This window comes from Euprymna scolopes, chromosome 17 (assembly GCF_053919585.1).
Source record: "Euprymna scolopes isolate OS-2025 chromosome 17, ASM5391958v1, whole genome shotgun sequence".
NCBI classification, from domain to species: Eukaryota; Metazoa; Mollusca; class Cephalopoda; order Sepiida; family Sepiolidae; genus Euprymna; species Euprymna scolopes.
The window spans coordinates 115,242,755-115,265,407 of record NC_136498.1 but is presented as its reverse complement, the minus strand read 5'-3'; the positions used below and the strand labels follow the sequence as shown (position 1 = coordinate 115,265,407).

At 31.7% G+C, this 22,653-nt stretch overlaps 1 protein-coding gene across 3 annotated transcripts in view; it reads left to right on the top strand.

The window, feature by feature from the left end:
• LOC145296908 (uncharacterized) overlaps positions 1-22,653 on the top strand; it is a 237,080-nt gene that overhangs the window by 162,790 nt on the left and 51,637 nt on the right. For 2 of the 3 annotated variants that reach the window (XM_080143073.1, XM_080143072.1), the window contains exons 4-7: positions 5,840-6,012; positions 11,675-11,769; positions 14,198-14,302; positions 16,979-18,501. In XM_080143073.1, coding sequence (XP_079999199.1) covers positions 5,840-6,012; positions 11,675-11,769; positions 14,198-14,302; positions 16,979-18,501 — 1,896 coding nt within the window. The remainder of the gene's footprint in view (positions 1-5,839; positions 6,013-11,674; positions 11,770-14,197; positions 14,303-16,978; positions 18,502-22,653) is intronic. The other variant, XM_080143074.1, reaches the window with a different exon arrangement.

The window sequence follows — 22,653 nt, the reverse complement described above, 5'->3', positions numbered from 1 at the left end:
AAGGTATGCACCCTATTTGCTAAAGTCAGTGAGACATGGAAAGTCTCATTTCATTTCAATGAGAGTTTTTTGAAATTCATTGAATTACAATTTAATATATATATATATATATATATATATATATATATATATATATATATATGACTATCCATTCCAGGATGAGTAAATCAATTCCCTAAGCAGAACACTTTTGCACCACTCTTATGTCTCTTTATATAAAGATTAAAATCGACATATAATGCGACTAAACCTTAATACAGTTTTGATCACAATCTATTACATTATTTTGATTCTGGAAAATATATCAAATTTAAGCTTAAGGGGTCTTAAGAAGAAATTGAAATTCAGGAAATTTGCTCAATTTTTGGTGAATGCTATGGATCAAATTTAATATAGATATGAAATATGAATTTTTCAAGTAGAAGGTTTGCCCATATTATCACCCTAAAACCCCTTTAAAATATTCCAAAGAAAATAAAATTTGGAGATTATTAATTACATGCACATATATATAAACGTGTGAAAAAAGACGGAAGAAACAAAAACTTAAACAAGAATAAATCATCAAAAGCAAGAGCGTTACCAGTTTTGTTTGGATAAACTTTTTTTTTTTCTGGAGACATCCATTAATCTGAATGAAACTAGTAAAGCTTTTGTTTTTATTATTTATTCTTGTGTTTAACCAGTTTTTCCTTTTGTTTGTTCCTTTTTTTTTCACACATCCTGTATCAACATCATTTCAGTTTATAATATATTGTGTATTTTATCCTCATATCCTTTATGCATAGATATATAATGTGGCCACATTATTCACCTTGTTGCCTAGAATATATATTCCATAATTCGTAATAATCGATTCATTAGTAAAGGATTGAATTCTATACGTTTCAAAAAAAAAAAAATTTTAATATATATACTAGACTACCCGTGACCCGTTGGGTCAGTATGTTATATTAGCTATGGAATTCATGTATGAGCGTGACACTTGTGACATAAAGAAAATAGGTTTTTTTTTTGTTTTTTTTTGGACAGAACAGAAACATTTCTATGAAAGTATATTAAAATGAAAAAAGAATATAGATAGATTTCTATGAGTCGTTCTGTTTATTATAATTGATTATTTTTGAAAAAAAAAATTTAGTTACTGAATTATAAGTTGTTGCTCTGAACAGATACCATTAATACTTATTATAGTTAAATTCAAATTTTGATATATCTACTTTTTTTTTTTTTTTTTTTTTTTACATCGTTCATTTCTGTATTACGTTTAAGTTATTTTAAACCCCACTCTTCCCATGTTAAATAATAATTTCGAAATAATAACGTTAATATTTCAGCGTCCCAATTGTTCTCTTGGGGTTTTTTCCTGTTTAAATTATCCAAATAAACAATTGTTAATACTGTCTGCTTTTTTTTTAACATCGTTCATTTCTGTATTACGTTCAAGTTATTTTAAATCCCACTCTTCCCATGTTAAATAATAACGTTAATATTTCGGTGCGCAGGTCATGTGCGCATGTGCAACCCAGAAAGTGGGTTACATACATCGTTACAAGGTCATTTGAGTTTTATAATTATATAGATTACATAACTAACTTTATATAGAGATAAGACATTTGGTTGAACACAACTGGCAAGTTTTGCTATATGAATCTGTTATAAATGCTGGATAAGCATGGCTTTATTTGAACATACTCTGTATAAGGATTGACCAATGCAAAAAATCTTCTCCGTTTAAGCATATAAAGGGTTCCTATAAGTTTTTGAGAAACTAGATTTTCCTCAGAATAAAAATGGACCATTGTTTCTAACTTTATCCCTTGATGTTAAATGGATACTCTTGTGGTGGTCATTGTCCATCATCTTCGACAAAATGGATATTAAGACAATTTTGCACAATATACCTTTTATTTAAAGAGTATAATGGCCGTGTTTTTGGATAGAGCAAAATGACTAGAATGCTCAATTACGTATGTAAGATCGTAATATATTTATTATAAATAACACTACAATAATGGGTTCGGCTATCTATACCTGTGGCTTCATAAAGGCACTGATCTAATGAATACCAAGTGTCTTCATATTCTTTAGCCCCATTGGCGGGATTTTTGGTACTTACATGAAACTGCAGCTATCAATGGGCAACCAATTATTGTATATTGCTATTTGTTATATATATGTGTGTGTGTAATTTAACTACTTGGTATAGTAATTTTATATGAATAAATAACAAAGTTCTTGTGGCTGTGAAACTTTTGAAAAATTGTTTTTTCTATGTGCTGATGAAGTCAGTCATGCCAAATTATAATTGATGAACTGTTGTATACTTGTATGCCAATAAGGGCTGAAATAATTGTACGCAAAGTGTTATAAATAGACCAAAAGAGTAAATACTTGTGTGTCTATTTCTTTTAATGTGGTATCTTTAAGAATATATATAATTTACTCACATAAAATTAATATACGAAAGTATAGATTTGTGTAAACTTTAAGTATTTACTTCAAAAGTGCTCAATACGTAGGTAGAGCTAGTTAGTAATTTATAAAATATATATGGCGATTAAGCTACACTGAACATTCCGCGTTTCATCTGAAGAGTCCTAGAGTGGATGAAACGCGGAATATTCAGTGTAGCTTAATCGCCATATATATTTTATAAATTACTATATATATATATATATATATATATATATATATACACAAACCCTGGAGATGGATTTCACCAACTACACCTATACTTGAAACATTTTCCAAAAGGTCAAATAAATACAATAAAAATATTTTATATTTTTATTGTATTTATGTATATTTTAAATCACCTGCAATTTTTAATTAAACTTACTTAGATAATGACTTGTTGCTAATGTATATTTTAAAAAAAAAAAAAAGAAGATAATTCTGGGCTGGTGTATTTACCACACGTCTCTCACTCTTCGACAGGATCCAAAAAAGAGTAAATCCGGCAATGTTGCATCCCTGTGCCGATTTTACAAGTACTTTAATAGGATGTGCTCTGATGAATGCATACCCCCTCCCCAACTAAATCAACAAACAGCAAAATCTCCTCCTTTTACTATTGAGCTCCCTAGATGCCAAAAAAAACTTTTTATTCTCATAATTTCTTTCTTTGGAATTCCCTTCCTGTTTCCTTCTTTGCTGACTGTACTAACATACAGAAGTGTAAATGTAAGGTGAATAGATATCTTGCTGCTCAATTCCCCCATTGTTAGACACAATCCCAAATAGTAGCCCTTTACTTTCTAAGTGGTAATATGCTTTGTTAGGGGTGAAAAAAAAATAGGTAATTCCATAATTTATAGACAAACATCTTTAATTCTTGCAGCTGTCTCCTCCATAAGAGAAGTGAATAATGTTGATATAAAATTTTTGCAATTGTTTCCAGGATTCTTTTGTAAAAGTATGAAATAAGAATCGATTAGACCAACACCTTTTAAGGGACTTTGTTCCATTTTTTTGGTCCCCCAACTAAATTCACCCTTGTCCGTTTGTCTGTCTGTACTTTTCTAAATAACTACGCCTTTGAATTTTTTAAAATTTTGCACAAACATTAAACATGGTATAAGTAAAAAAGTAACAGAACGGATTTTCCGGGGAAACTCCACTTGCCTTTTAGGTCCTTTAAGGTCCTTTAAGGTTAAAATGGCTAAAATTGACACTTTTGTGCTTATTAAAAAAATTTGAGGCCTTGAATTTTTATAAAACTTTCTGAAAAGTTGTAACTAACTGATTTCTATATAATTTTGTTTGTCTATACTTTGCAATAACTCTTGGGTGTGCCCCAGGGACTCTTTTAGGGCAAATAAAAACACTCCATTTTTGGGACTATTTTACCATATTTGTCCAAAATTTTCTGTGTATGTCTATTTAGCAGTTTTGTATGGTGCTTAACTCAAATGTGTTAAGGCTTTGGGGACTTTTGGCACTATATGTGGGGTGGGGGGGGGCACAAATGATTGACTTAATCATTTCTATTTTTGCATGATGCAGAATTCAAAGTTAAGGCCTAAAACTGCAGTTTGTTCATTTTCACCAGGATTTGACATCCGCTGGAGACTTTTGGAGCTAAATGGGAATGGGGGATTCTGATTTAGTCATTTTTTCTTCATACCTCGTTCACTGTGCACTCACGGGGGACCATGCATGCTTCACTTGTTCTAACTTTTTTTTTTTCTAGACGATTGTCACATTTGTAAATAAACATGTTTTCATCTATGTAAGAAACAATTGCAAAAATTATGTAAACTGCTTTGTCAATAAATTAGGTATTTACCTTTTTTTTGTGAATATATAAAGTTCTTGATAATGATTTTTTTTTTTTTTTCAAATAGTACTAATATCTACTGATCTGGGATTTTTGTGCAATTTTAATATCAGAAAATACATTGTATCCACTCTATAATAAAGAGCAAGGTGTATTTAGATAAATATATATTCAACCTATCACACAAATCTTAGTGAGTAATTTCATGCTGGACGAAACTATTCAAGTGTTTGAAAGAAAAGGGGAAGTAAATAGCAAGGCCTCATCACTTAGATGTTGGCCAAAATGAATTTCAAAAGTAATCCTTCACTCTATTTCCATAATGAGACATATTGTTTTTCCCCCCCCCCATCTTTACTGATTAATGTTGTTTATTGGTGTTTTTTTTTTGTTTTGTTTTTTGTTTTTTTAATTTATTTTATTGTATTTATTTCTTATACTTCTGATTGGAATGTCATTTCATATGAGTACTGGTGCAAATCAGTTTTGTCAGAGAATGTAAACTTGTGTGTATGTATATATATATATATATATATATATATATATATATATGAGAAAAGAAATAAAAACTGTAAGTTGAAATTTACAATCAAATTTATTGTTCAATTGAATACCCCAAAAAACAATTTACAAAGTCCTTATTCCGCGGAGTTTCAAAGAATGCTATTCTTGCTATTCTTCTCATCACAGGACAAAAAGAAATCAGCAAATTATATTTATAGCAATGCTAAAATTTGCTGGTTACGGCATTAAATGAAACTGCAATTTATTATAGTCATAAATTGCAAAAGTGTACATGTCCTTTAAAAAAAAAATTGTGAAAAAATGTAGATATAAACAATAATAAAAGCGAACCGGACATAAAATTGCAACTTGCATAAGGACTTTGTAAATAGTTTTTTGGGGTATTCAGTGAAACAATAAATTTGATTGTAAATTTCAACTTACAATTTTAATTTCTTTTCTCTTATAATAGGCTCTACTCTCTATTTGTGTATTGTTTTTTTATTTGGTTGGGATTAAAATATCTATATATGGATACTTGATATTTATATTAGATCAAAGTTTACCGTTGCTTATATCAGGTAAACATTGTATCTCCTTTGATTTCACTATATATATATATATATATATATATATATATATATATATATATATATTATTAACACATACATTATATATATATATTATTAACGCATACACACCATCTGTTCATAGAGAATGAAAACATTAAAACTGTAAGTCGTATTGTTGTTGATTTGCTAAAAAACATAAGACTCTGTATATTGACTGACCATGTGGGGTGAGGGGTATAACTTGATAAACAGAAGAAAAAAAATGCGTCTTTTTTTTTTTTTTTTTTTTTTTTTATAGTTTTTACTCAAAGATGTCAATTTTTTACTTAAAAAACCATTTTTTTTTTTTTTTAGCTTACCCCCTTTTTTAAAAATTTTTATTTTCCTTTTTTTTTTATTTCCTCTTCCTCTTTAAGAAAGATTTTAATGTCCCACTTTATTTTTTTTTTCTTCTCTTTCTCTATCTTACGTCTCCTTTCAGACGATAGTTTAAAAAATCTTGATTTCAAAGAGGAACTTACATTGATGCGAAAACGTCAGGAATTACAGAGGGCGTTAAGTAATTTACCGGCACCACCAGATGAACAAAGGGAAAATTTAACGATTGAAAAGAAAGTTCGACGACACCTTCTTCCAGGGGAACATTCTGTTAGGGTAAGATTGATTGTGTGTGTCTCTCCTTTTCTCTCCTTCTCTCTCTCTTTCTGCATTAAATATGTATAATGTATCATGCTGCTTTTTTGTTGACACTTGTATTTCCATAGAAAATACTACTAAAAAAAAAACACATTTAGTTCACAGGCTGGGAATAAACAAAGCAAGCAATAAAGTGAATAATTGGATTCGTGCATGTACCTCCGAAAAATTCTTGGATTAAATTAACCTTTTACTTAGTGGTATCACCTATGCACAAAAAAGCTTTGCGCAGAGGCTGTTCTTGGCCTTCGGGCCAGGCGCGGAAAAGGAAGTAATCAGTTCTGGTCAATGTGGAGGCAACCCTTCATATCGGACAATTGCTTTTTAAGTCAATTAGTTTGGTCAATGTGGGGGAAACCCTTCATATCAGACAATTGCTAATTTTGGACCCTGCCAGAGTGCTCTCTTGGGAGAACTGGTTTTTCCTCCCCACATTAAAAAATGGCCTTGTGCCTAATTTGCTCAGTGTGAAAGCAAATTCTTATATAGCCCGGGTTTCATGCCCAATCATGAAATTGTAGCATTTTCCGTTATATAACACCTGCCTGGCACTTGTTGTATGCCTTAGGAAATGTACACACAATTTTTATGATAAATAAAATCACCTATGCACAAAAAAAAAAAAGTCAGGAAAACAAATCCACAAATAAACCAGTGACATAATACCAGAAACTTATGATCCTTTGTTAACTCTAAAAGGGGGTTTAAGAGTCCAACAGAATGTTAGGATATCTATATTCAGATATCTATACTTTACTCAAGTTCTATAATAGCCACTGTCAGTGAGTTAAAATTGTTTATTAATGTTATGATTATAGTTTTTTAATTCTTTTTTTTTTCCTGTTTTTGCATTGCGTCAATTGTAATAAATGTGTATCTTAAAAAAAAAAAAAAAAATGGGGATAACATATGTTTCAAAGAAACAACTCGTACATCAACATGGCTAAAACTATATCTCGCCAGTTAACATGTCACCTGTCTTCCCATAACAGTTCCATCTACCAACACCTTGTAGTACATGACACCTCCAAAAACGAATTTAGAAACATTGATAAAAAGTACCGCCATTTTAGCAGTCTAGCATTGTAACCTGCGCCTGCCAATCATGAAAGCCCTACTCATTCTCATAAGCAAACTGATCATCAATCAGGCTCAATATAAGGGAGGGCACGCTTAATGCTTTTAATGGTTTTACTCGTCTATACAATAAATTGATTAACGCAATTTTTAATTCATCACTCGCCTGAACATAACTCATGGAAGTCGAAGACGTTAGTGACTATGGCAAATTTCTTTTTACACTCTAACAGAACGTATGAACATTGGCTTGTCAAATGGAAAAAACAGATCGCAAGAGAAACAAACAGGAATTATTCCGGCTTTTCAATGAAACATACACATTATATTTGTATATATATATATATAATATGTGTGTGTTTCATTGAAAAGCAGGAATAATTCCTGTTTGTTTATATATATAAGACTGTAAATTATACTTTACAACAATTTATTGTTTAACAGGATATTCAAATAAAAAATATTAAGATTTCCTCAATCCACTGGGTTTCAAAGAAGTGCATTCTTCTCATTGGAGGAAAGATATTAGCAAATGAATATTATAATGGAGTTATGAATTTGCTAGTACTAACATAAATTGAAACAGCATTATATGAAAACTAGTCATATATGCAAAAAATATTTTGATGCAAAGAGTTCATGAAATGAAATGAAATAAAATAAAAAAGTAAATTAAAACTTCAAAATTCAAATGGATTCAAAATCCATATGAAAGGATATGGAGTGGTTATGTATTTCCAAGGCTAAATAATGATCATAAGATAAGAGTCAATGTTATTAGAAGTTGGATTTAAACTGTTGACAAATAAATCCAAATTAAAAATCCAAAATATGTGTGATCTAAGTCTATAGAAAAATCCCATTTGCAAGCAGTCGAGGAAGAATGATTATTTCAAATCATTAAAAAATTTTTGTTTAGGGATAATGCAACCGGTGTAACAAATGCTTTCATGGCCAGTAAAAATTTATATATGACGAAAAACTTAATTTCAAGTAAATAGAATAATATAATGGAAGTAAAAAAAAAAAAAAAAAAAAAAAAATGGATGCAATTGTAACCCAAACAGATTGTCCTTGAAATAATTAGGTTATGCATGATAATGCACACATCTGAACAGATACATAGGCATAACAGATGTGAGCTAGACAGTAGGGGTAGTTTCTGAATAGTAAGAAGAAAAAGGTGATTGAAAAATATTGGTGCTAACGTACACATAATCTTAATAGCAATACTACTAATAATAATTATAATACGAATAATATTAATAATAATAATAATCTTGTTATCAGTGGTACTGAAAATAATGATGATCACAATAATATTAACAAATAAATGAGTGATAATAAAAGGAAATAATAATAGCATTAATCTTAACATATAAGCATATCTTACATATAAGTAATTTAAGTTGGTATATTTGTATTTTGCCTTATGTTTGTATTGGAAAATTAGTTCGCTTTTCATATTAATCACATTTTTACTTAGAGATGCTATTATCCTAAAAGCCTCAGAAATGCACAAGTAGCGTGATTTGAAGCCTGGGGTATATGACTTCGATTTACTGAGAATAGCACAATTTATTAAGGGAATGTTCTTAGATCTAAGTTTGTCTGTTTGACTTTTCTCAATCATGCCTTGAATTTTTTTTTAATTTTGCACAAACATTAGTCATGGTAAAGGTAAATTTTTGCCAGAACGGATTTTCTGGGATTTTTATCCTTATAATGACCCCTAGGGCCATTATAGGGATAAAATTAACCCAAAATCATTTGTCTGTTCGTTTGTTTGCACTTTCCTAAATAATCACGCCTTAGGGTTTGTATTAGTCTTGGTGAAAGTAAATTTTTTACTCATGGAAGGGGACCCCCCCCCCCATTCTCAGCTTGTTTTTATTACAGTTGTTAAAGATGTCCCTTGTTTACTGTCTATATTTATATTATTAAATCAAGATTCTTAGCTTAATTAAAGTAGAAGTAAATACAATGTATGTGTACGTTTTGAGTGGAGTATAACAACCTCTATTTCCTATTTTGGTTGTATTGAGCTTTTTTATTTTGTTGGAATTACTATATAATTATTTATATTTATATTCACTTTAAGTTTACAGAAGCTTTTGGTTTGTAAACTTAATTTTTACTTCTTGATTTTATAATATATATATATATATATATATAGGATTAAAATTATGGAAATAATATTTCAACATAATGGAAAAGGGAAAAACCAAAATTAATATATTCATCAATGTTTCATCTTTATTTCAAGATTTCCTCATGATTGACTTAAAGAAGTACAATACAAGTATTGTCTATGAAAATATTTAGTGTGTTTGCAATATGAAAGTATGTTTTCTTTTGTTTTTTTTTTCCAAGCATAGCCGTTAGAATTTTAAATGTGTAATGCATTTGACATGGAATGAATTTTTTTTTTTTTTTTTTTTTTTTCAAATGCACATAGCCATTAGAATTTTTTAAAAACTGCTTTTATCTATAATATAAAGCTGAATGTGTGTGTGTGTCTGGTCACGAATAGGCTCCTATATGGTTGACTATTTTAAAAAACTGATTACATATAATGATAGAAGATGTATTGAGACACAGTAATGGGTATGCTTGATCTGGCAGAACAGTGGTTCATTAAAATTGTGGGGTCTGCGTTCGCACCTGGTCCACAAAGTATGGAAATAAAAAATTTAAAAATTTAAAAAAAAATGTTTACAAGTGTTTTTTATATAGATGTACATAATAATACTTTGATAAGTATGTTTTAACTTAAATAGGGATGGTATAATAAAATTGTGGGGGTCTGCGTTTGCACCTGGCCTCCATAGAATGGAAATAGGCACAAACTTTAATAAAGACTTTTCATATCTATCTGCGTAAGTATACTTTGATAATTATGTTTCTGTTTGAAGAAATGTGGTATAATAAAATTATGGGGTGTTTGCACCTAATCTCTATAGAATGGAAATATGTCACAAAGTTTAACAAGGTTTTTAAATATAGATCCACAGAATATTGTGATAAGTGTTTCAGTGTGAACAGGTATGGTATAATAAATTATGGGGTTTATCTATTTTATTTTTACTTTCATCATATTTTGCTTTGGTTTTGATACCCCCAAATTTACAACCCTTCATTTTCATAACCTATCATACTTTCATAAATCAGAGTCCATTTTCTGTAGGCTGTTTTTGAACCCAGTCAATGACGGGTGCTTTTGCTAGTAATATATATATATATATATATATATATATATATATATATGATTAACTCTATCCACAATAATGAGTACTCTCAACTTAATACTCCCAGGTGTAATGCTATCTGCTTTTATGTTGGATCCACATTTGCCAGTTTTATTATATTTGGAAATTTAATGAGAGTAAAAAGTGGATTTTGTGTTTACTTTTTGGCAGCTTTATAACTTTTTATTTCCTTATTTTGTCTTTTCATCCTCACATTTCATGACAAATTTTTCTGGCAAAGGGGGAAGAATTGTTTCTGGGTCAGAATCTATCCATCTAACACTTCTCATTGGCTAATTTTTGGCCTTAAAGTATTTTTAATCTCTTTACATCTGTTTATGGCAGGGACATGATGACATTGATGCAATTACTTGGGGAGTTCACATTTATAATAGAAGGTATATTAATGACGTGAAGAGACAATGTGTGTATGAACAATTCAATGTAAACACAGAGGGAAGATACATCATTGATGAGGGGAATACAGTCAATACTTTGGAAGGGGTTTCATATAAAGTTTATTATACAAGACGATGAAGACAAAAACACATTACCTTGCGGTTGATGAAAAACAAAAACTTACAGAACAATATGAGGACATTTATTTCCAGTTGGTGATGGGAATGACGAGAATCCAATGCCGTGTTAGATTGCTATATGTTGTCTTCTCCTCCCCACTTCGCTTTCAGGCTAACTCTCTCCTCTCTCAACTGCCAACTAACTTTTCTCTGTCTCTCCTCTTTTGACTTCAACTCTGACTCTTTTTGAACCCTAACTTAACTGTATATATTCAATCTATATTTCTTTGTGACCTCAGAACGTGGCCAAATGTGCATGGGATGCACATGTACATGCATATGCTTCCAACACGTTTCCTGGCGACATAAAGGACATTCCTTAATTGATTGTTCATTATTCTTGCTTTGACCTAACTTTATTTTATAATTATTTCTAACTACAATGGATAATTCCACTGCATTCTTGGAATTATATCTAAATAACTATGTATTTATTTGAACTTTTGATACAGAGTTCGATTCCAGCATTTTTCTTCAATAATAATTATCTTCAACCCTAACTACTTCGTTTCTAACTTAATAACCGAGAGCTAGCCTCTTCAGTATACAAGATATCAATTGGCTTCATATCTTGTCTGGAGCTATTTCCATTAAAAAAATGTTTCTTTGTAAAAAGAACTCTTAGAATGTAATGCATGTTAAAATGTTTACCTAAAGCAAATGCATTTTTTTTCTTAATCTCGTTCTACAATTTTTTTTCTTATTTTATTATTTCAGGTATCCAGTAGTGAATCTGGTTCGATCCATAGTTCACCAGAACCTTCCAAACAACAAAACAAAAAATCCACAAAACCCACAATGAATCCGTCAAGGTAAAAAAAAAAAAAAAAAAAAAAATAGATTTGATTTCTGAGAACTTTGACTGAAGTAAAATGAACCAATTAATAAAATCTTGCATAATTAAAAATAATTTAATACTTTATTTATGCTTAGAAGTAAAAAAAAAAAAATTAATTTAATGTATGAACACATGTAAATTAGATTAGAAAAGGGTCACATTTTTTTTAAAATACTCACAGACATGAAAGAGTGGTTGGATCAACGTAGTGAGGGAGTTATATATTTATTTTTTTTATTGGAATCCTTTGAGATGAGTAATTTGTGTATTTATTTGTGAACTGTTATCCTCATCTTCATTGTTGTTTTGCAAAGTTTCGGCCAACTCTTCCTCTGGGCTTCTTCAGGTGATTAACCGCGACTGGATAGGAATGCTGAGTCTCGTAACTGTATATCCAGTAATTACTGCCTTCCATAGTTGTCTCATCACGTTTTGGCCAACTAATCCTCTGGCTTGCTTTGGGTAGGATTGAATCTGCTAACTTAAGCCAATGCTCACCTGGAACCATAGAGATTAAACACATTTATCCACTGTAGGGCCCATGGCGCAGTGGATAAAGGTGTTGAATCTCTACAGTTCCATGTGAGCATTATCTGAAGATAGTGGTTTTAATCCTATCCAAAGCAGGCCAGATGGTTTGGTTGACCAAAATGTGGTAAAACGGCAACAACTATGAAGATGAGGATAACTTTGCAAATAAATAAATATACAGACATGACAGAAAAGAATAGACGCTAAGATAAATATTTTTTTCTAAGATTAATATACGCTTATTTATATTTACAGATAACAATAGTGCTGAAATAACTTATAGTATCTCATTAAAATTGCATCTAGCAACATTGAAGCATGTCACGAACCAAAGGAGCATCAGACCTATTAAAATTCATGCAAGGACGAATTGTGGATCAACATGAAGGTGATCTTAGTTAACGCAAAATAGCAGGAAATCTTTCAATACCCCTTTCTACTGTTTATACAGTGATCATGCAATTTACAAGAGAGGATAAAGAGTGCACAAACCCTAATCCAAGTTGCCCCGAGCACTCTTAAAGAACCTTGTGTCTTGTGGAAGAAATGTTGAAGAGGATCCTCGGTGCAAAGCCTCTGATATTGCAACACAAGCTGGTGTCAGTCCCAGAACAGCTGTCAGGTATCTTCACAAGCTTGGCTACTATGGTAGAGCTGCGAGAAAGAACCCTCTTTTTTGTCCTGCCAATATCAAGTGCAGAAAAGATTGGGTTCGTGAGATGGTGGAGAGACCTTTGACCTTTTGGACTAATGTCATTTTCTCTGAGTCATGATTTGCATTATTTTCTGACAGTGGAAGGGTATGGGTATAAAGGCTCATTCAGCAAAAGTTTGACTTAAAAAGATCGCAGGTAACACTGAAATATGCAGATTTCTCGGTGTGGGGTGCAATTTGGAGTGCTGGTCATTCAGATCCGGTGGAGTGCGAAGGAAACATCAATTCTGCTAAATATGTTTCAATATTACATAAAGGCCTCCCACCAATATTCTCAAATGGTAAAATGAACCAAATTAACTCCCTATTTATGGGAGACAAAGCTTCTTGTCAGTCTGTTAAGGTTTAGCAAAAATGGGATTGATAAACTTCCATAGCCAAGTCAGTCCCCGGATATGAACCCAATTGAAAACCTTTTGGGCATATTAGACTGGAATCTTCGCAAACAAAAAAAGGAAGCCATTTTCTAAGCCTGAACTTTTAGCATTATTGCATCAGACATGGCAATATGATATTCGTCAATTGATCAATGTCATGCCTAGAAGGGTCCTAGCATTAAAAACAGCAAAGGGAATGTCAACCAAGTATTAGTTATTTGTAACCATTTTTGATTTGTTTTATAAATTTTATGTTTATTGAAATAAACTGTTTCTATGAGTGTCTATTCTTTTCTGTCATGTCTGTAGTGAGAGAGGTCCAAAGAAATACATGCTTAAGTGAGAGATTAATGATTTGTTCAGTTAATTACAAATTTACAGTTAATTACAAATTTACAGTTAATTACAATTTACAGTTAATTACAAATTTACAGTTAATTACAAATTTACAGTTAATTAAAAGAATTAAAATGGAATTTTTTAAAATCTTTTTTTAACATAACTCAATCCAAGAACTAAGATATATTTCATCATGTATCTTGTGTTACTAAAGTATATAGGGAAAACCAATGTTGATGAATTCAGAATTTTAGCTACGAATAGACTTAGTAACAGCATGAAGTGTTGATGGTCGTTCTATTAAGCTTCTTTCTAGTTTTGAGACAGGGTTTTACATTGTTTCAATTCTTATATTGTTCAGATTTGAATGTTTTATATTGTATTTTTTTAATAGGCACACTTATCTTTTTTTTTCTTTTTTTTTTGTTTTTGCTTTGTAGTAAAAAGAAAGATAAAAAGAAACACAAGGCTTCCAAATCCCCATTAAATAAAGGCAAGAATGCTCCATTGCCTGACCAAATGCCAAAAGATAAAGAAAAGAAACGGTAAGAAAATGCAATCAAAATTGGGCGCTACATTTATCATTTTATTTACTTGCCTCCATAACAAGCATAAACTTAGATACAAGGTTTGTTTTTATATATTTAGCTCCCCAAAATGGGGTACTTTGAATGGGACAATAATAAAAATTGCTAGTCAAGAAGAATATTTCTTTTGCTGACTAAGGAAAGAACAGATTCTATACTTTGATCGTAGATAGCTGGATAAGTGCTGTCAAAATCCTATTTAAAAATAGAAACTGGTAAAAAAAAAAAAAAAAAAAAAAAATGAAAGTAAAAAAAATCAACTTTTAAAAAAATTTTATATAAATATTTGTGTTTTACAAACTAAATGTTCAGGTAGATTATTGTTTAAAAATCTTATATTAATAGATTTTTTATGGTTGTCAGTCAAAGTTTTTTGCAAACGTAATAAATATATTGTGTATTTTGTCCCATTTCAAAATATCAGCAATCTTCACTACTTATTAGAATGGAAAATATTGCATCAAAAATAAATGCAATAAATTCCCAACAAATAAACTGAATACCATGACCGGAAATCAAAGCTGAAACCTTGAGATTATCAGTCTGAGGTTCTTATCAATTGATGTATTTAGACTTTCTTATAAATAGAGCTTAAAATATTACCATAACAAGATATATCTTTGGCGTGATGTCATAGATTTGTTTCAAAACATGAGTTCAAACATAAGCAATGATAAAAGAAATAAGAGATAAACATTATCAATAGTGTTAGAAATTGTGTTAATAGTCAAAAAAAAAAAATTTTAACTACTTATCGTATGTACAATTATATAATCGTCCCAACCTATCAAAAAAAAAAAAAAATGCAACCGGAGAGTTTATATGTTTGCAGTATTTTCTAAAAATTTAAATTATTATAAATGTGGAGGAGAATGAGAAGGTTATAGCAATGCAAGGAATCAGGTGCTAAAATGATGATGTATGGACAAAAATGGATAAACGAAAGAGGGTCTTGTAAAACTTTTTTTTTTTATATCTTCATATATCCATTTGTTTTCCAGATCAATCACAAATACAAAACAGTAAAATTGGCTTATTGTTTGAGATAATCGGGATGATAGAAGTCTGATATTTCGAGAATACAACTTCTTTTTCAAAAAAAGGGGTGTAACCCCATGTGTGGCTCCCTCGTCAGATTGCCGACTCCCAACGTCGTGTACTGTGGATTGTTCGTTCCCGTTGGTGACTGTCGATGAGAACACGCGGTTCACAAAATAGAAACATGAACAAAGAAAGGAAAAACATAAACGCCAATGTTCACATATAAATTGACTGTTGGACTTGTGAGTGTATGTGTGTCTTCTCCCCGTCCTATTGATGTTACATTCGTCTATCTCTGTTTCACAGTCAACTCTAAAATTGTCCACGACTCTATTTCACAGTCAACTCTATAACTGTTCAACTGTAGTCGTTATCAACTCCCATCCGTCGTCTAGTGTATCTAGATCTCAACTGTCACTGTCCAACTTCCATCCGCCCTCGAGCGCATCTAGATCTAAACTGCCTATGTCCTCTATCCTGGTCTCCTAGATCGCCCACCCCATCCTGGCTACCGGAAGCTGCCCTTCCCTGTTTTATCAGTAGGTTTCTATTGTTATTGTTTGCTATTTCCTATCTATTGTTGATTGTAGGATATTTCCGATTTCTTTGTTTATTTTAAGCTATTTCCTATCTATTGTTGATTGTATGATATTTCTGATTTCTTTGTTTATTCTAAGCTATGTCCTATCTATTGTTGATTGTATGATATTTCCGATTTCTTTGTTTATTCTAAGCTATTTCCTATCTATTGTTGATTGTATGATATTTCCGATTTCTTTGTTTATTCTAAGCTATTTCCTATCTATTGTTGATTGTATGATATTTCCGATTTCTTTGTTTATTCTAAGCTATTTCCTATCTATTGTTGATTGTAGGATATTTCCGATTTCTTTGTTTATTCTAAGCTATTTCCTATCTATTGTTGATTGTAGGATATTTCCGATTTCTTTGTTTATTCTAAGCTATTTCCTATCTATTGTTGATTGTAGGATATTTCCGATTTCTTTGTTTATTCTAAGCTATTTCCTATCTATTGTTGATTGTAGGATATTTCCGATTTCTTTGTTTATTCTAAGCTATTTCCTATTTATTGTTAATTGTAGGATATTTCCAATTTCTTTGTTTATTCTAAGCTATTTCCTCTTTCTTTGTCTATCCCCCCCCCCTCAGCACTTAGTGGCTCAAATCCACCTCAGAGCCACTTTATAGTATTACGGGGGGGGGGGGGGATCTTAAAATGTTTAAAAAAAAAAAAAAAAGGAAACAAGCAGAAATAGACTATATCATTTTGTCATAGGTGTCAACCATTTTTGTTTGCCCAAATGAGCTAGTTGAACTTTCTTATAAATAGAGCTTAAAACATTACCTTAACAAAATAATTATAGCTTTGATGTGACGTTATAGATTTATGATTTTAAAAATCATTTTATTTTATGTTTTATTTTTAATTTCAGTAAATATTCAATTAATAGTAATTAAAATATAATTCAGTGTGTAATTATCAAAGTTACGTTGGCAAGAGAAATACACTTGAAGTTGTCTTATAATTTTATCAATGTAGAAATTGATTTCTTTTTTTCCTTCTTTTTCTAGGCAAATGAGTGAAGAACGCGACCTTCATCATAAAGTACGAATGAAAAAGAAAAAACACAAGGACTCTCTTTCTGAACAGTTGGGGACGAAATCTCCGGATGTTGCAGATGGCATAAGAGGGGGGCACAAGATGCACTCGCCTCACTTCGACAGTGGCAGCAGCAGCAGCAAGAGCAAACTGCCTCTTTCTCCAGCAAAGCATGACTGGCAAAAGGACAATAAGCCTCCTTGGGGGCTCGAGGAAGGAGAATGTTATTCTGTTTCATCTAAGAAATCTCGACGGTCCCATTCCCCAAGCTCGGTGGAAAAAAGCCGACGCAAGAAGAGTTTGTCACCTTCTCTAGAAAAGCGTTCAAAACATTCGCCGATGAATGTACTTCCTCCTGAAAGAGACAATGTTGCTGAAAAACTTGGTCTGAGAAAAAGCAGAGCTCGAGGCATCACACCTCCTGAGAAGGTAGTATCGTCATTGTTATCTGGCAAGGATCGATCGCTGTCTTCAGAGGATGAGAGATCGGCCCATTCCTCTATTCACGACGGTGAAAAACGCAAAAATAAGAAAGGCCGCATCTCCGAACGGGTACACGTCAGCCGGAGTAATAAATCGAGTAAGGGTGATGATCGGCCATTACACTCAGAAAGTTCAGAGTCTCGGCAGAATGAGTGGCGAAATGAATCTCCACCTCCACCGAGAGAACGCCGCGACAGGAGGAACCGAGATTTTACTCCCGAACGAACATTAAAGGCAAACCGTAGCGGCAGCCGGGAACATGAAAAAATGGAAAGAGATTCAAAAATGTCTAAAAAGAAAGATGGGGGCCCCAAAATTCTTGAACCACAATGTCCGCCTGAGCCAAGGGGTGATCGAAAACGACAATTTAAAGAGGAGAGACTTTTGCCAGTGTGCACTCCCGACTTACAAGACCCTCCAAATTATACAAAACCCCGCCGCATGCTCCCTGAGACCCCTGAGGCAGCCATCGTCCCCTCGCGGCGGGGTGTGTCCCCTAAAGATTCTTACAGTTCTCTTCATTCACGCTCACCGCCTCGGCAAAGGAGAGGAGAGGGCCGGGATCGATCTCCTTTTGATGTATTACAAATGAGACGGAAAGACATTGGAGGTAGTGATGACTATCGGCATGAAGACCAGCCTCCTGCCGTCTCTCCTGGCCGTAATCGTCTTGTGCCCGACAATAATTACTTCCCTGAAAATTTTGACTATTCCCCTGGTCGACAGTTCATTGAACATCTCAATGAAGACAGACGTAACGAACGTTTCATGGGTTACCGCTCAGAAAGCCGGGTGGACTCCAGATACCCACCGCCATCAGAACGGTACCCTTTTGATGATCGAAGACGTTACAATGAGGAACCCATCGCGGCTGGTTATGACGAACGGACTCACTATGACAGCTCACGGAATCGGACTAATCGAGACCCGTATGAGCGTGATAGATATGACAGGGTATCACAACCAAATCGATCAGATCCAAGATATGAAGAAACAGCAGCAGCAGGAGGAGGTAACTCTTTACACAAACCCAAACATAATTTTTGTTTCTTTTGGTGTTTGGTTTTTGTTTTAATCTCATTTTGTCTGGGAACATTTTGATTTTTTTATAACCAAACTATTTTTTCTTTGTTTTCTATTTTTATGAAATTATTTATTTTATATAGTATTTTTAGAGTTAAATTTAATTATTACAATATAATTTGATCATTAAAATATTAATTGAACAAAATTAGTATGAAACAAGGTCTTTGTCCGGTATGTTGAAATATTGAAGTATTTTGTATAATTATTTAGTTTGAACTCATTTTCATAAACTTAACGTATTCAACAGTAAGCACGCTGCCATTTTTCTTTTTAAAATGTACCGATAAACACCATATGATTTTCAAAAGATTCCACATTTTAAAGTGAGTAAAACTACTAAAAAATTTTCCAGATAGGAGAAAAGTAACTTATCTTGCCTTTGGTAACATTTATGTGTTATATATTCGTTTTTGACCACTTTTTCAAATATATGTGTACAGTAACAGAAACCCAAACAAGACGTTTGTACGGTATGTTGAAAAATTGAATTTCAATTAAAATCAATATTTAATTGCTATGTTGAAATAAGTAAAACATCAAAAAATTATGTAACAAAAAAAAAAAAAATGATAAGGCAGTAAATTAATTATTAATGGAAATAATTTTTGAAAAAAATAAAATGAATAAAGCAGTAAATTAATTATTAATGGAAATAATTTTTGGAAAAAAAAATAAAATAAATAAAGCAGTAAATTAATTATTAATGGAAATAATTTTTGGAAAAAAAAATAAAATAAATAAAGCAGTAAATTAATTATTAATGGAAATAATTTTTGGAGAAAAAAAATAATAAAAAATAAAGCAGTAAATTAATTATTAATGGGGGAAATAATTTTTGAAAAGAAAAAATGATAAAATAAAGCAATTATTAATGGAAATAATTTTTGAAAAAAAAAAATGCAAGTTTTACTTAAATAATAAACAGGCGAGTTGTATGATAACACGGGGAGGTAACTGAAGTTTGTCTTGTTACATTTAAAAAATGATAATGGCAGAACAATCAATCGTGAAATCATATATTTTATGTAATAATACAGTAATATGTAACTAATTGCGACATGACAATTAAGTAACTAACATTGGTTTTAGTTAAAATTGACATAAAAATAAAGTAGATAACATTGTTTTTTTCCATGAAAATATTATGCAATTCTTTCTTTTAAGAACAAAATTCAAAAATCGAAATATTAAATGTAAAATAAACCCATTGGTATCTATTGTCATGTTGAATTTAGTAACTGTTGTGGAGTAGAAGTCACCCCTATTTGAGAACTAAGTAGAATCAACCAGTCCTGTGAATACTACTGGTTTCAGAGACTAAATGGAGACATTTATACCATGTTTAACCGCATGCTACGAACACGTTCCTCTCATACCACTTTAGTGGCTCCTGAATTCTTTATGATAAATACATATTATATTTTATACACTTTATACCACTTGTGGTTTCTTTCATTTGTAACCTCTAGCACGGGTCTACAACAGTAATATATCCAAAAATTTTGAAAAGTGATAAGATAGAAAATTAATTATTAATGAAAATATTTTTAGAAATAAATTTCAAGTTTATACATAAATAAACAGTATATATATTATTTTAATTGGAATTCATTATTGAGATGAGTATTATTTATATTTATTTATTGTGAACTATTATCCTCATCTTTATTAGTTGTTGTTTCACGAAGTTTCGGCCAACTATTCCTCTGGCCTTCATTAGGTGGTAACCGCAACGGATAGGAACTTTGAATCTCCTAACTGCATTCTCATTCGGGGCCCGTGGCGTAGTTGATAGAGACGTTGGATCTCTACAGTTCCAGTTGAGCATTGTCTGAAGATAGCGGTTTCAATCCTACCCAAAGCTGGCCAGAGTCTTACTTGGCCAAAATGTGGTGATATGACAACAGCTACGGATGGCAGTGATTGCTGAGAATGCAGTTAGGAGATTCGAAGTTCCTATCCGTCGCGGTTACCATCTGACAAAGGCCAGAGGAATAGTTGGCCGAAACGTCGTAGAAACAACTAATAAAGATGAGAATAATAGTCCGCAATAAATAAATTAATATAAATAAACAGCATGAAGTTAGGGGAAGTAACTGCAGTCTGTCTTGTTAGAATTAATGGTGGATGTCACTGATTCCTGAAATCTTCAAAGTACATTTTTTATGTAATAATGCAGTAATATTTACCTAATTGTGACATGATAATAAAGTAGAAAAACATTGGTTTTTAATGAAAATTGAATTTGGCAACTTTCGATTTTTGTTATTCTGAACATGCACCAAAAACTGATTTTGCTAAAGTAATTTTATTTAAATCTTTATTTATAAAGTTAATGGATGTAAAATTAAATATAGTCGAGGGTGACCCAAAGGCTCCCTTTTCATTAGCTGCTGCACTCTCAGGATTACTCCACTTACCTTTGATATTCCTCTTATAATGTTGAGTGTTTAGCCAGGGAACATTGACCTCTTCTGAATTTATATTCTTTTGACACTTCCTCCTCTGGAGGAAGCTAATTCAACCCACTTAGGGTGAATCCCATACAACAACAATAATATTGGTACTGTTTTTTTTTTTTTTTAATCTTTTTTATGACTTGACCAAGGATCATCAAACGGAAATAGAAAGCATCTTCTCATTGAATACATTCGTCTTAATCCGACAAGGCAGATATTTCTTTCATCACAATTAAGCTTCCCGATCCGTTAGTGAATATGCTTAGCATTCACAAAATTGGCCAGTAACTAACAAATTTTTTTTTAATTAAATGAGGAGTTGCTTAGAATTTTAAAATTACAAATAACTTTCTATTCGACAGTTAAAATGCTTTCAAATTCTTCCAACAGTTTTTTGTTTGTTAAATATTGCATAAATAAGTATAAATAAAGATTAAAGTGGTTCACTTGTTTACAAAGAAATAGAAATCCATTCTGATGGATTTAATTTCATGATTATTTTTTTTTTTTTAATTCTCTTTTCTTGTTTTTTATTCAATGAATATTTGATTACTAGTAAACTAACGGAACCTGTGGATGTTCAGCGTAAATGGAGATACTCTAATATTATTGTAGCTTTTTTGTTAAAACTACAAAAGTATTTAACCTAGCAAGGACACCCGGTGTAGCCTGGTTATAAAATGTGCTTAAATATGATTTTAATTTATGCAGATTTCATATTTATTATTATAGAGTCGGTTTTCTATCGATTCTTATATATTATATACTTGTGATTTCAAAAGTATATCCATATGACTTGGGTGCAGGAGCTTGAATCGAAACCAAAACTTATGAAGAACTGGTAAAATTATTTATAAATAAAAATAGATGACTTCAGTGCCATCAACATTAACCGAAACCAAAACTTATGAAAAATTCTTGGGTGAAATTATTTATTACAAGAAATGGAAGTCCATAACAATTAAATGAGAGTCACTTGGAAGAAAAAAAGATGTAAGCATGACACAAAATAACGCACACACACTATCGTATTAATTTATAGATAAAAATGTGTAATTCACATAGAGGCGAGAAACATGCAGACACAAGAGATGGTTATACAATTGTATTAATATAGAAATGATTTCTTTCTCTTATTCCAATGTTGTATAGTTATGCCAATAAATTTTTAACATGCTAATTTGAACATTCGACACCTGGCCAGTACCAGATGGATGATCGTTTGGGAAGGCTAGGTGCTGTATCTACTGCACTGAGCCATAGAAATTTCCAGGTTGGTATCTGGGGGCGCGTTTAACTCACTGGAAGAGATGTACCCCCAGATCAAGACAGAAAGCAACAGGAAATTATTTCAGATTACCCTGGTTCTACAATTTGGAGAGTTGTGGTCGCCAATGCTGTTAAAACAGCAGAGCCACTGCATGCATGCATACAATTTGATTGAGTCCCAAGGAAATCTGATGGGGCTTTCACTTAAATTTCTAAATAGATTGCGTTCAATTATCAAGATCCTAAAGCGTGTCAAACTGACTACACCATAGAATGCCAGTGTTATTTTTAGTCATTATCATCTGTTGTAAGGATTGAACCTTTAAACTATGGAAGACAATTACTTTGAA